At 40.6% G+C, this 16,197-nt stretch overlaps 1 protein-coding gene across 2 annotated transcripts in view; it reads left to right on the top strand.

The window, feature by feature from the left end:
* Window positions 1-15,885, top strand: part of LOC133325642 (spectrin alpha chain, non-erythrocytic 1) — a 113,511-nt gene extending 97,626 nt beyond the window's left edge. For both annotated transcript variants that reach the window (XM_061534365.1, XM_061534364.1), the window contains exons 8-14: window positions 109-3,091; window positions 3,169-3,308; window positions 3,380-10,868; window positions 10,949-11,152; window positions 11,228-11,375; window positions 11,499-11,609; window positions 15,574-15,885. In XM_061534365.1, the coding sequence (XP_061390349.1) occupies window positions 109-3,091; window positions 3,169-3,308; window positions 3,380-10,868; window positions 10,949-11,152; window positions 11,228-11,375; window positions 11,499-11,609; window positions 15,574-15,821 (11,323 nt within the window). In that variant the 3' untranslated portion in view covers window positions 15,822-15,885. The remainder of the gene's footprint in view (window positions 1-108; window positions 3,092-3,168; window positions 3,309-3,379; window positions 10,869-10,948; window positions 11,153-11,227; window positions 11,376-11,498; window positions 11,610-15,573) is intronic.
* The last annotated feature ends 312 nt before the right edge of the window (window positions 15,886-16,197 follow it).

The raw sequence follows: 16,197 nt of genomic DNA, 5'->3' as shown, positions 1-16,197 counted from the left end.
CTCGGTCATATATGAATTTTTAAATAAAAAATAATATTTTTATCCCAAATATTTTCCTTAAAAAAATAAATCATTAAAAATAATCTCTTTTTTATCCACTTCTTACAGATACAAGGAACGCAGTGAAATCGAAGCATTATATTTCACCATCAACACTCTGCTGAAGGCTTTAAATCAACCGCCGTATAATCCACAGGATGGTCAGCTGGTCAATGATATCGAAAAAGCTTGGCAACTACTCGAATATGCCGAACATCATCGGGAAGTTGCACTGAGAGAAGAGTTGTTGCGTCAAGAGAAATTAGAGCAGCTCAATTATAAATTCGAAAAGAAATCGGTTTTACGTGAAGGCTATCTGAAGGAAATGATTCAGGTATTGTCCGATCCCCGCTATTTGCGTCAGGTCGATGCTACTCTCAAAAAACACGAAGCCATTTCCGCCGATATTCTGGCACGTGTTGAACGTTTCAATGATTTAACAGCTATGGCCAATGAATTGGAACGCGAAAACTACCATGGCAAGGAGCGGGTTAAACGTCGCGAATTTGAGGTTATGGAAAAATGGCGCAAACTGTTGGAATTACTGGAGAATCAACGTTTGAACCTGTCACAAATGAGCACTCTAATGAATTTGTTGCGTGAGGTGGCCAGTACCACCGAGTCCATAAAAGAATTGCAAATGCAATTCAAATCAGAAGATGTCGGTCCGCATTTGTTGGGTGTCGAGGAGTTGCTACAAGCTCACTCCCTGCAAGAGCTGCAAGTAAATACCTACGGTGAAACCATTAAACGTTTTACACGTCAAGCACAACCCTTCAGAACATCCGAACACAAAGATGCCGCTGTGTTGGCTCAGAAGCTGGCGGAGCTGGAAACTGCCTACAAAGTGCTACAGGAATTATGTGCCAAACGTCGTGCCTGTCTGGAAGAGGCACGCAACTTCCATCACTTCATGGAGGATTACGACAACGAAGAGGGATGGTTGGTGGACAAGCAACGTATTTGCAAGACTGGCATAACGGCCAAGGATTTGAGGGCTGTTCTGTCGCTACAACAAAAACACAAGGCGTTGGAGGACGAGATTAAAGTGCGCAAACCCAAATCGCAGCAAATGTCCGATGCCGGTAAACGTTTGATGGCTGAGAAACATCCTCGCTCTGCAGAAGTCAAGTCACGCATTGAAAGCTTGGAAGAGCACTGGAAGGCCTTGGAGGAGTTGGTAGAAACCCGTCGCAAACAATTGGAGGATGCAGCCGAGGCCTATCAATTCTACACCGATGCCAATGAAGCCGAATCGTGGTTGAATGAAAAAATGGCTTTGGTCAATTCCAAAGATTACGGCAATGATGAACCCTCTGCCCAAGCCCTCCTGCAAAGACATCGTGATTTACAAGGCGAATTAAATGCCTATTCCGGCGATATTCTAAACCTAAATCAACAGGCCGATAAACTTATTAAAGCTGGCATCTGTACCCTGGAACTTTCCGCCAATGAACCAGAAATGCCAGAAATTGAACAACAACAAGAGGAGTGGGTCAACGAGACACGTCTGGTTCCCAAGGAAGTGTGGGAAGATGAATGGGTCGAAAAATTGGAACATCGTAAAGTAACCGAAACTAAAATGTTGCCCCATGTCCGTGCCATGTTTCCCTTTGACGGTCAAGGTATGAAAATGGAGAAGGGTGAAATTATGCTGTTAAAATCCAAGACCAACGATGATTGGTGGTGTGTGCGTAAGGAGAATGGTCACGAAGGTTTCGTACCCGCCAACTATGTGAGGGAAATTGAACCACGTCCCGTCACTTGCATCGTACCGAAAGCAGAAAAGGTAAAGGCCCTGCAAAAGGTCAAGAAAACCATTTTGGTAAGACAGGTGGTCCCAGTGAAACGCGTGAAACCCATGACAGTGACTCCCAAGCCAGCCATCAAGCGTCGCACATCCACGAACAGTATTAACGAAAACTCGGACAGTGTAGAAAAGAGACAGAAGCGTATCAATGCCACCTACGATGAACTACAGGACATGGCCCAGAAACGTCATGCACTCTTAGAGGATTCCATACACCTCTTCGGTTTCTATCGTGAGTGTGACGATTTTGAGAAATGGATGAAGGAGAAAGAGCGCATTATCAAGAGTGACGAAGGAGGTGAAGGTGTCGAAAATGCCAAACGTAAATTCGAGAAATTCCTCACAGACCTATCCGCTGCCACAAAGCGCATTGAGGAAATCGATTCAGCTGTTGATACCTTCCGCAGACAGGGTCACTCCCAATTGGACAAAATCATTGCCCGTCAGCGTCAAATTCATCAAATTTGGCAGAGACTCAACAATGCCAAGGCCCAAAAGGAGAAGAGTTTGGAGGGCGCTTCCAGTGTGGAACTGTTCAATCGCACTTGCGATGAGGCGAAGGTATGGATGAGTGAGAAAATGATTCAGCTGGACACCGCTGTCATTAGTCCCGATTTGAAGACTGTGCAAGCCTTGCAACGTCGTCATCAAAACATGGAACGTGAACTGGCACCCATTGAAGACAAAGTGAATCGAGTCAACTATTTGGGTAACTCTGTGAAAAATGCATATCCCGCAGAACGCGACAACGTCACCGCCCGCCAACAAGAAGTTCAAGAAATGTGGTTGCAAGTCCACAACAAGAGCAGCGAGCTAAGGGCGCGCATTGAGAGTGCCGTTGGAACCCAAATCTTCAACAACAGTGCCAAAACACTTTTGGCATGGATCGAATCCGTCAAGGATCAATTGAATTCTGATGAGCCTGCACGCGATGTTGAAACTGCCAATAAGCTATTGAAACAGCACAACGACTTGGGTGATGATATCAAGGCCCACGACAATGAATTTGCTGAAGTTATTCAGCTTGGTAAACAATTGTCCGATGGTAAACCGAACACGGAGGAAATTGTAAAGATCTGCGACCGTTTGAAGGCCGAACAGGATGCAATTCATCGTGGCTGGTTGGAGAAACAGAAGTGGTTGCAACAGGGTGTTGAATTGCAAATATTCAACCGGGAAGCTGATAAAATTGATGCCACCACCAAGAGTCACGAAGCCTTTTTGGCACCCAATAATTTGGGCGTAAGTTTCGATAAATGAATGAAATTAATATCTCGCAAAATTATCCTCACTCACTTTTCTCTTTGTACTATTTGCAGAACTCCTTGGATGAAGTTGAAGCTATTTTGAAACGTCATTTGGACTTTGAGAAGAGTTTAATGGCCCAGGATAAAATCCTAAAAGCTTTCTCTGATAATGCCGACAAATTGATTGCCAACGATCATTATGATTCCAAGTAGTAAGTCGAATTATCCGATACTATTTTATTCGTTTCACTTATATTCTCGACCATCTCATCTCCTATTTCAGCATTGATGATAGACGCAATCAAGTTTTGGGAAAACGCAAAGCTGTCAAGGATAGGGCATTTGAACGTAAACGTTCTCTACAGGCCTCCAAAGATTTCCATAAATTCGCCGCCGAAGCCGATGATCTTGATGCTTGGCTCAATGACAAAACTAAAATTGCCGGTGATGAGAATTATCGCGATTTAGTCAATTTGCCACGTAAGCTGCAAAAACATCAAGCTTTCGAAAGAGAACTTCGTGCCAACGAAGGTCAATTGCGAAACATCAACAAGGATAGTGAACAGTTGATTGCCGCCAACAATCGCAAACCCGAGGTTGAGAAGAGAGTCTCCGACCTCAACAAGAAATGGAAAGACCTCCTGATACTGTCGGAAGATAAAGGACGTAAACTGGAACAAGCTGCCTCCCAGCGTGAACACAATCGGGCCATTGAAGATGCCAAAAAGAAAGTCGGTGAACTGGATGCTGCTCTCAAGAGCAAGGATGTTGGCAATGACCTCAGAAGCTGTAAAGATTTGATCAACAAGCAACAATTACTGGAATCCGAAATTACAATGTGGGAACAGAAGATTGGTGAATTAGTTTCATCAGGTGAAGAAATGGCCCAGGAAGGACATTTCAATGCAGCCAATATTAAGGATGAATCCAAGGATATTCAACATCGGTTCAAACTTTTGCGTGATCCCATGCAAAAGAGACGTGATGAACTGGAGGAGAGCCTCAATTACCACAAATTTGTATTTGAATTGGATACCGAATTCCAATGGATTAACGACCACTTGCCCGCTGCCAAGTCCAATGAACTAGGACAAAATCTCCATCAGGCCCAATCACTTTCCAAAAAACACAAGAAATTAGAAGCTGAAATCAAGGGACATCGTCCCATGATCAACAAAGCTCTACAAGCTGGTCAAGCCCTGGTTGCCCAAAAACACCCCGAACAAGAAAAGGTTAAAGATTTGTGCAACCAACTCGAGGATGCCTGGAACGATTTGGAGTACAACACCAATGAACGTAGCAAGAAATTGGATATGTCCCTCAAGGCCCAACAGTATTTGTATGATGCTGGTGAAATTGAGGCCTGGTTGGGCGAAAAACAAAACGTTTTACGTTCCACCGAATACGGTAGGGATCGTGATTCAGCTGCCAAACTCTTAACCAAACACAAAACAATTGAATTGGAATTGGACACCTATACTGGCATTGTAACCGAAATGGGTCACAACTGCGCTGCTATGGTATCCGCTAATCATCCAGACAGCAAGATTCTTTCTGCCAAACAACAGCTGATTGAAAAAATGCTCAAATCTCTCCACAAACTCGCCTCCCAACGCCAATTGCGTCTAATGGAGAGTCTCTATATGCACGAGTACTTCTTGGAATCGGATGAGGTTGAACAATGGATCAGAGAACAGGAACAAGTTGCCTCGTCAGAAGACTATGGTCAAGATTACGAACATTTGCAATTGCTACAGAATAAATTCGATGACTTGAAGCATCGTGTTGAAGTTGGCGCTGATCGCGTTGACCAGTGCGAAGTGTTGGCCAAGAAACTTATCGATACTGAGAGTCCCTATGCTCCAGATGTGGAAAAGAGGCAAGAACAATTACGTGGTTCTTGGGAAAATCTTCTCAAGTTGCTCAACCTTAGGGAGCAGAAATTACATGCCGCTGGCGAAATCCATCGTTTCCATCGTGATGTTGCCGAGGCCCTCTTCCGCATTCAAGACAAAAATGCAGCACTCTCCACAGAATTGGGTAAAGATTTAAATTCCGCTTTGGCATTAATGCGTAAGCACGAAGGCTTTGAAAATGATTTGGTAGCTCTGGAGGCCCAATTGCAGGTTTTGGTCGAAGACTCTGTTCGCCTTCAGGCCAAATATCCCTCAAATGCTGCTGCCATTGCCCAACAACAGGACAAAGTAGTGGCTGCTTGGAACGATTTGAAAGAACGTTCTGGTGCTCGTGGCGACCGTCTAGCTGCCAGCTACGATCTGCAGACATTCCTCACAGATGTCCGTGATATTATGTCTTGGTCTTCGCATTTGCGCGCTTCTTTACAGGCTGAGGAACATGTTAGCGATGCTGCCGGTGCTACAGCCCTTAAGATTCAACACGATGCCATTTATGGTGAAATCGAGGCTCGTGAAGATAAATTCCGATCATTGAATGAACTTAGCGATTCTATGGTCCAGACTGGACACTATGCCGCGGCTGAAGTTGAAGAAAAATGTTCAGCTATGTTGGATGAACGCGCCAAACTGCACACCGCCTGGAACAAGAAGAAGATAATGTTGGAACAAAAGATCGACCTCTTCTGCTTCTTGAGGGATGCCAAACAAATCGATAACTTGTCCAGTTCACAGCAGGCTGCATTGTCCAGTTCCGACTTTGGCCAGACCGTTGAGGATGTGCAGAATCAAATTAAGAAACACGACGAATTCGAAAGACTCATACAGACCCAAGAAGAAAAGGTGGCTCTGTTGCAGGAGCATGGCCGCAAATTGATCGAGCAACGTCATTACGACAGTGCCAACATTCAAACCATTTTGCAAGGCGTTTTGGCCAGACGTCAAAAGGTTAAGGACCTGTGTGCCGTGCGTCGATACAAACTGGAAGATGCTCTCCTCTATGCCCAATTCGTTAGAGACTGTGCTGAAGCTGAAACTTGGATCAACGAGAAGAAGAAGAAATTGGAAGCCGACGGTGGAAACTATAACGAGGTCTCCAATTTGGATGAAAAGATTAAGAAGCTTCAGAAACACCAAGCCTTCCAGGCTGAGGTTGCCGCCAACCAAGGCAGAATCAAGGAAATCCAAGAAAAGGGTCTCATATTATTATCCAAACAACACGAGTCATCACCTGAAATTAAACAAGCAATCGATCGCGTTCTATCTGCCTGGAAGAGTTTGTTGGATGAACTGGATAATCGTGGTCGTGGTTTGGAGGAAGCCCAGGACATTCTGGAATTCAATAACCAATTGGACAAGATTGAAGCTTGGATAAGAGACAAGGAAATGATGGTCCAGGCCAGTGACACAGGCAGAGATTTGGAGCACTGCAATGCGCTGATGCGCAAACTTGACGATGTTGATTCGGATATGCGAGTTGACGACCAAAGGGTTAAACACATCAACAGTCTGGCCGATAAACTTATTAATCAAGGAGAAGTGCCAGCGGAATCGGCTAACATAGATAAACGTAGACGTGACTTCAACAACAAGTGGAGACAACTGCAGGGAGCTCTTAATGCCTATCGCGCACTGTTGAGTGGTGCCTATGAGATTCATGTATTCAATCGTGATGTGGAAGATACTGCTGAACGTATTGCTGAGAAATCCTTGGCAATGTCATCGGAAGACACTGGACGTGATTTAGCGGCAGTGGAAGCTTTAATTAGACGTGAGGATGCTTTGGAGCGTGATATGTCCGCAGTTAAACAAAAGATTGGCGAACATGAGCAAAATGCACGTTCCTTGCAGAATAAATATCCCGAAAGAGCCATGGACATTGCTGGTAAATTGGATGAACTATCTGGATCATGGAAGCAACTGCAAGATCTGGCCGTGAAGAGACGTAATCTTTTGAACGAAGCATATTTAGTCCACAAATTCGTATCGGATGTACGCGAGCTGGAACTGTGGGTAAATGATATGGTAAAGAAAATGAACGCTTCACCCACACCCATGACCATTGCTGATTGTGAAATTCAATTGGAATTGCATCAAGAGCGCAAGGTCGAAATTGATGGACGTGACAAGGCATTCAAGGATCTTAAGTCGCAAGGAGAAAAATTATCGGACAAAGACAAATCCGACAAAGTAAAGAAGAATCTAAAGGTTCTGGAAGAATTGCACCAAAATTTGCATGACGCTTGGAATCAACGTGCTCGCGAACTAACTGAGGCCCATCAACTGCAACTGTTTAAGGCCCAAGTGGAACAAGTTGAGATATGGTTGGGTAACAAGGAGGCATTCCTTAACAACGATGATTTGGGCGACTCGTACACCGCCGTCGAAAGACTTTTGAAGAAGCATGAAGCATTCGAAAAACTTTTGGATTCAGACAATGTCAGCCAGTTGGAGAACTTTGCCAAGTCCATCCTCGAGGGAGAACCTAGTGATGCTGATGTCATAAGAGAGAAGTTGGCCTATGTGGTTAGACGTAAGGACAAACTAAATAGTTTGTCACAAGAACGCAAACAACGTCTGCAGCAATCCCTTCAACTACAGGAATTCTTGCGCAGTCTTTACGAAATCGATCGTTGGCTGGTGCAGAAAATGCAAGTGGCCATGGATGAAAATTATCGGGAACCCAGTAACTTGCAAAGCAAATTACAGAAACACAATGCCTTCGACAGTGAACTCCTCAATAACGCATCTCGCGTACAAGACGTCATCAAGGAGGGTGAACGCCTCATCAAGTTGGATCATTTTGCCAAGGAGGAAATCGCTCAACAATTGGAAATGTTGGAAGCTGATTGGTTGAAATTGAAGTCAGCCTCCAAAGAAAAGAAACATAAGCTCAACCAAGCCTACGAAGCACTGACCTTCAATCGTAGTTTGGAAGAGTTCAACAATTGGATGGATGAAGTCGAATCGCATGTCTCCAACGAGGATTATGGTAAAGATTTAGCTGGCGTTACAAATTTGATCAAGAAACATGAACGTCTAGAAGCGGATGTTGCTCATCATGCCGAACTAGCTGAGCAAATAAAGCAGCAAGATGAAAAATTCTTCCAGGCCGATCATTTCCTTAAAGATGATATCCATGAACGAGCTATGGCGGCCATCAAGCGTTATCATACTTTGCATGAACCTCTGGGTATCCGCAGAGAAAATCTTGAAGATTCTCTAAGTTTACAACAGTTCTTGCGTGATGCCGAAGACGAATTACAATGGCTTAATGAAAAGGAAGCCATTGCTGCATCCGAAGATTTGGGCACTTCATTGACGACTGTACAAACCCTGCAAAAGAAACACCAAGCATTGGAGGCAGAACTTCTCTCGCAAGAACCTTTAATTCAATCATTGCTTCAGCGAGGTGAACAAATGATTCGTGACAACCACTTTGCCTTGGAACAAATTCAATACAAATGTGACTGCATTAAGGGCAAATTAGTGAAGCTACGTGAATTGTCCAGCATCAGACGTTTGCGTCTTTTGGATGCCGTCGAATCCCAAATGTTCTATGTCGAAGCCAATGAGGCGGAATCGTGGATACGTGAGAAGCGTCCAATTGTCGTGTCCAGCGATTATGGTAAAGACGAATTGTCCGTTCAAACTCACCAGAAGAAATTGGAAGTGCTCCAGCGAGAATTGCAGTCATTCAAACCTTCGATTGAAAAGGTCAATAAATTGGCATCCAATTTGATTGAACGCCATCACTTCGATAGCGCCAACATCCAGGCCAAGCAAGAATCCGTCAACCAACAGTACGAAGAACTTTTGCGTCTAGCCAAGGATCGCGAAGTGCGTTTACACGAAAGTAAACTTCTTTTCGAATATCTACGTGAGACTGAAGATCTCCACGAATGGATTAACGATCAAATGGTTGTGACGGCCTCTGAAGATTACGGCGAGGATGTTGAACATGTCGAACAATTGATTTTGGTCTTTGAAACATTCGTTTCCAACCTCACGGCCAATGAGTCCCGTGTTCAAGCCCATCTCCAGAAGGGCGAAGATCTGATCAAAGAAAATAATCCCTACCGTACCTCGATTAAGACAAAGCGCGATGAAACTAAACAACTTTGGGAGGAACTTAAGGATCTAGTGGCCGCACGTAAAGATGCTTTGGATGGCGCCAAACAAGTCCATGTATATGATCGCTTTGCCGATGAAACCATTGCTTTGATTAACGAAAAGGAAGCCAATTTAATTTCCGAAGACTATGGCCAGGATTTGGAAAGTATCCAAGCCCTGAACCGCAAGCATTTGGTATTCGAAACCGAATTGGAAGCAATACGCGATCAAGTTAACTCCGTCATGAATGAAGCCAATAACTTGGCTGAAATCTATCCCGATGCCAAGGAACATATTGAGGTTAAACGCGATGAAACTATTGAAGCTTGGGCCGATGTCACTGAAAAATCGAATGTTCGTAAGGAGAAATTACAGCAAGCCGAACAACTTCAGTCATACTTTGACGAATACCGCGACTTGATTGCCTGGGTCAATGAAATGCTGGCCAAGATCACAGCACCCGATTTGGCCAATACCGTTGCCGGCGCTGAATCCCTTTTGGCCAGTATTAAGGAGCACCATGCCGAAATTAGGGCCAGAGATGAAGCTTTCGCTCATTTCAAGACGAAAGGTGAAAAACTGATTAAGGAGAAACATTTCTTGGCTCATGAAATCGAAGATAAGATCCAGGTGCTGCAGCAAAGACATGAACTTTTGGACAACACCCTGCAGCAACGCAAGGAAATCTATGAATTGAATTTGGACACTCAAATATTCCTTAAGGATGCCGACATCTTAGAAAATTGGATTGTCAGTCGCGAGCCATTGCTCAAGGACACAAAGCTCGGTGAATCCATACCCCAAGTGGAAGACTTGCTCCGCCGCCATTCTGACTTTGAAAAAACGGTCGAAGCTCAAGAAGACAAATTCCAGGCCATTAAACGTATTACCCTGTTGGAACAGCGATTCCGCAAGCAGGTTGAAAGTGAAAAATTGGCCAAACTGAAGGAGAAGGAACGTTTGGAGAAAGAACGATTGGAAATGCTTAAGCAAAAGGAACTGCAGAGACTCAACGAAGAAAGAAGACGTGCCGAAAAACAAATGGAGAATAGAAATAATGCCAATAATCAAGAGAAATTACCCATATTCTCTTCTCCAATGGTTACAACCACACCATCCTCCGGCGCTAACTCACCACAGATTTCACAAGTTCCATTGAGACCAACCTACGAGGAGGACCAATACGGTCTGCAAAAGAGCTCTTCATCCACAATATTTGGTGATCGTTTGCGTCGTGGTTCCGATCAAAACGTCAAGAGAGCCGAATCAATGAAGGTACAACCCAAGCAGCCAAAACGCACTCCCTCATTCACCACCAGACGCCGTGCTCAATCCTTCCGCAAAAATCAAAAGGGTGAAGGTTTCGATTTGCCACCGGTGGAAATTCAGGGTATGCTCGAACGTAAACATGGCTTACAGTCTGGCGGTAAAAAGGCTCCTGTACGCTCATGGAAACAATTCCACACCGTATTGTGCGGCCAATTGTTGTGCTTCTTCAAGGACGAAAACGATTTCTTGCAACAGAAAACGGCAACAGCACCGGTTAACATTTTGGGAGCTAAGTGTGAACGTGCCGAAGACTACACTAAGAAGAAATATGTATTCCGTCTAAAATTACCCGATGGTTCGGAATTCTTGTTCGAAGCACCATCATTGGAAATTATGAACGATTGGGTTCGTAAGATTTCATTCCATGCTAGTCTACCGCCAAATCTACAATTGTTAAGTTATGACGATTCCATGAAGGTAAGTACGAAGGGGAGCTGAAGTTCTTTGGTTTTTGTATTTCATTAGAGACTATTTTTTTCATAATTTGTGATGTTTAGCAACAATCCAACAGTTTCCCCGACATTAAAGTGGCCAGTGCTCATACAATGGAGTCGCCAGTAAGTTCTCGCACCTCATCACCTGATTCCCAAAGACGAACTGCATCACGTACCAATTCAATGACCAGCAGTAATATGTCGGTAAATGCTTCGTCCGTAACTCCTCAAATGAACTTCTTACAAAAACAAATGCAACAACAACAGGTATATGTTAAAGCGAAATAAAGAAATGTGGAACTTAAAATGAATTGTTATTATAACGTTTTTTATGATTTCCAGCAACCTCCTTCACCATCTTCTCCAACATCGTCAATAGGATTTGAACATAAACCACCCATACCACCACGTGGTGCCCCACCACCAGTACCCAATCGTCAAAGTACCGATAATTTGGTTGTCTTAAGAAATCCCAGCACAGCAACTTCAGGTATTTTTTCTTTTTTGTTTGCATTTAATTTCTTCAAAGAGTAGTTGTAATAATTACAATAAATTTGTGTTGCATTCCCCCCATAAGCAGTTGAATTAAATTATATATACTTTATAATTATAGAATTTGCCACTTCGGAAATAACAATTAGCAGCAGTATGTCACGTTTGCAAAATGGTTCCAATGACGATAATGTCGTGGTTATAAAACGTAACAGCGAGGCTAGACTATCAGGTAAGCATTAATCTAAGTTGATTTGTTTCCAAAACAAAAAAAATTATTGTCCCTTGTCACTTTTTGGTATCATAAACTGTGTTTTTGTCCCCCATTTTAATAAACCATTGTATCATTGTATTTCATTTTCCCAAAAAAAAAAAATCAAAACAAACAAAACCACATCACACACATAACAACAACAACAACAATGTCGTATGTATAGAAAATCCTCCACCTTTGCCAACAACTATGCCACCTGCTGCTGGTCAGCAAATCCACCAACATCAGGCACAGGTTCAACAGCGCATTAATGCGTTCAATGCCGCCGCAGCTTCTGGACAATTACCTGAACAGCAACAACAGCAACAATCTGGAGCCAGCTATATGCGTAGCCAACAGCAACATAAACTAATACCAGCCCCACGTAACAGTCTGGGCGCCACCACCTCTGGACGTTCCGATTTGGTATCGAAATTCATTGAAATGGAAACCGCGGCTGGTGTACAACAACAAATGCAACAATACGGTGGCAATCCTCCACCAACACTATCCTCCACAAAACGTACCGTACACACAACCATGTCCACAAGTTCTAATTCCAGTATTGGCAGTGGTGGTAGTCCCAATTCTAACAATGTGATTCTACTTACCGGTAGCAGTACCAGTTCCACCAACAGTAACAATGGTAAAAATCAACAGCGTCTTAACAATAACAACAATCTTAAGTCAACAAATTCATCATCATCATCATTATATAAACAAATTTCACAACAACAACAACATCATCAACAGCAAGGCTCAACCGTTACCACCACCAGTTCAAATAAATCCTCATCATCATCATCGGTTATAATGACAACAACATCATCCTCGTCATCCATAACATCATCCTCACAACATAGTCGTACGGTGTGGCATTTCACAACAACACCTAACACAAATATCACCGAAAATAACTCCATAAATAATCCAAGCTATATGAGTGTCATCAACAATAATAACAGTGATGGTATTTGGTTTTCATTTTTTTAATTACATTATTATTTATTTATAAAATCCATTCCATCACACTAAAGACCTCAACCTACATTTTTAATTTTTTGTTGGTTTGTTTGTCTTACAATTTTTGCATGTATTTTTTGTTATATACTAATATTACTTTTAGAATTATTGCATGAATATACGAGGTTATAGTAATAGTAATTTACTAGGTTTCTCTTTAGAGATTTTTATAATCTAGGTGTAGGTCATAATTAAAAACAAAAATATAATTAGAATTGAGTTTGTGCAGTTCGGAAAGAAATTTATGAAGTTCGGCTAGTAATTGTAACGTGTAGAGCGACTAGATTACCAAAAAAAAAAATGCCCGAAATATCATCTGATTATCATCGAAAATTATAGGCGCCTTCCTTTCAAAATTTCTCAGTCATCAGCTTGAAATTTATGTCTAATGTGGTAATACTAAACAATATCAGAATACGAAGACACCTTAAGCATTTAATTAAAACTTCCACATCCGAACAATAAAATTGGTATCAATTTAAAGATCAATCCTCTTGGATATACTACCTTGGATATACTACCAACTTCTCGCGTATATGTCCTTCAGGAGTATATAACACTTGTGATGTTCCGATCCTAAAACAGAACAAGTGAAAAAAAGCGTTAAGTTCGGTCGGGACGAACTTTGTATACCCTCCACCATAGGTATACTAACAGATACTTGAATTAAAAATATAGGGAACATACCAAAAAGTGGCCCTTTACCGGCATTTCTATATAAACCATAATGTACACCAAACACAAATGTCAGCAATTTTTAAATGGCATTTTCCCTAAAACCACCAAAATGGGGACCAACGCATCGTAGGGTAGAACATCGCCAAATTACTGCAATTTAGAAGCCACAGTTATATGAGACCGTCACCAACGTACCCAGTTTTTATTTTGGGGGGTTGAGTGGAAACTGATGTTTCAATATGAAAAGTGTCATTGCAGAAAAAATTTTGTATAAGTACGTCCCTGGAGGCTATACCTAAAGCGGGACCAATATTGATTACATCGTGTAAGAATTACCGACCATTTGTAATTATCATTATGTGATATGCTATGCCTAATTGAGGACTGATATTGCTCAATTACGAAGCTAACATTCTTGTATCGGAATAACTTCCTTTACGCTAAATATTGAAAATACCGAAAATCGGTAGATGTCATTATATGGGGGCTAGGCCCAAATGCGGACCGATATAGTTCATTCTCGAACCTTACGTTCTACGTCCAAAACGCGAAACAAATCAGATAATCCAAAAAAGGGTTATATGGGGCGGATATTAATAATTTTTGGGAGAGAGATTTGTTACCATACACAACTACAAAAACCAAATTACAGAGAATTCGATTCAGTGGTACCCTTATATGGGAGCGATCGATATTGTCTATCTTCGAACATGACCTGTCTGCAGACAAAAGACGACTCTATGCAAAAAATGTTGGCGATCTATCTCAACACGTTTAAATACTAGAGTGTTTAAAAAAAGACGGACAGACGTACGTGCTTAGATCGTCAAAGAATATCAAGAATATATATATATGTATATAGGGCCGGAAATGATTATTTCGATGAACTAAAAAACAGAACCCAATCGGTATACTATAAAGTGGGCCAAGGACCAATATTTTGCTGAGTTACAAACTCTTAGGACCAAACAAACTAAAAAATAATATACCTATGTAATTTTACATTTGGTTTCCGGTAAATATTTCGAGGTGTTGCAAATCGAATAACAAATTTAATATATGCTTTATGTATAAATGTATGGTAGCCCTCCGGTTCGAATACGGTCGGTATCCTGAATGCAAACCATTTAACACTGATAGGCATGAGGCATATATACTAAGACTGGGTACAATAATCTGTAAAACGTACGTTTTATGTATTGAAACGGCAATGTTTTATTACTATATCTAAAAGTTTATTTGAAATTGACTTTGAAATTGTTTTTGTAAGAAATGACTTAAGACTAAAATTACAGTTAATTTCAAATTTTGGCAGATAACTATAGTTGCCATATGTTACAAATGTCAACATTAGAGATCAATGATGCCAGATCAATACATAACTATGTTTTTGGATTTAGCGACACTAAAATCTCAAATTATTTTTTTACAAATAACATTCTCTAACGCTATACAATTTCATATAGTTTTCCTACTTCTTTTATTTTTGATTTTTATCCAGAAATAATTATTATAACACTCTAACAAGTATTATCTAATTACTTTCCATTTGGTTTGTTTCTTTTGCATGCAGACACAGGAAATATCTATTTTTATAAAACAGCTAAACTGAGTCGATCGAATATACGTACAAGTCTACAAAGTACTAGAAATTATTTTGTTTTTTATACAACTTATGCATATGTTCAAAATTTTGTGTGATGATATGAAATATTTTAAGTTAAAGAATTTTTTAAAATATATTTTTTCTATAAATTTCAATTTGAACAAATTCGATTAAAATATAAAAAAATTATTTTTTCAAAAAAAAAGGTAGTTTTTAAGAATTTTTTAAAATATATTTTTTCTATAAATTTTAATTTGAACAAATTCGATTAAAATATAAAAAAATTATTTTTTCAAAAAAAAAGGTAGTTTTTAACGCGTTTGAATTTTTCAAAAAAAAAAAAAGAATGGATTATATTTGACGTTTTGGATTATATTTTTATTACGTAATTTTCGGATTGTATTTGAAATTGTCTAATGCGCTATTTTGGAAACGACATTTAAAAATGAGGAAAATGTTTTAGATTAGATTCAAAAGACTTTTTAAATTTTCAATACTTTTGTTCAAAAATCGAATATCTATAAACATTTTGAACATATGATACTAATATTTAAGCTTTGTGTTTCTATTATTTGATATTACTTTTTATTAAGAATTAATTTTTAATATATATATTTTTTTTCGTTTTTTAATTAGGTTGGGGAACAAGTCGCTTCGAATCAAGTCGGCCGGTATCATTACAACCCGATTCCATTAATTTGTCACGCATCTCTGCCGAAAGTTCCAGTGAGAGCGAAGCTCAATCAATATCCTCCGTATCGGGTGTTAAAGGCAGCAAAAGTAAAGAAGATCGTCGCAGTGGCGTTTTCAGAATATTCGGACGAAAAGGTGGCGATAAAGAAAAGGAAAAAGATAAACGCCGATCAAGTCAATTGCCACAATAGGCATCGATCAATCATTAATGTACAGACCAGCTCTCTACGATTCGCGTAGGAGATGGACGAATTAGAAATAAATAGACCACAGCTGAGTTTTGGTTTTTTTTTTTTGTCGGATGACAGGCGACCAATATGACGTTGTGCGAAGTAATAATACACATTATGTTTTGTTTTATTATTAATAACTTTTTTATATTATATACAGTTTTTTATAAAGTAATTAATTTATAAGCCACATGTTTTTTTTAATGATTGATTATTAAAAAGTAACCACGAAAAAGAAAACCAATCCACGTAAAACGGGAATTGAACATATTTTCTATTATTTATTTAACTTGTTTTGTTGGCCCTGTACCGGCCCTCCTCTATCTTGCTCACCAGA

This window comes from Musca vetustissima, unplaced genomic scaffold (assembly GCF_032173495.1).
Source record: "Musca vetustissima isolate MV318-11 ecotype Yass unplaced genomic scaffold, APGP_CSIRO_Mvet_v1 utg13690, whole genome shotgun sequence".
NCBI classification, from domain to species: Eukaryota; Metazoa; Arthropoda; class Insecta; order Diptera; family Muscidae; genus Musca; species Musca vetustissima.
The sequence above is the reverse complement of the archived record's forward strand: the minus strand, read 5'-3'. Positions and strand labels throughout refer to the sequence as shown.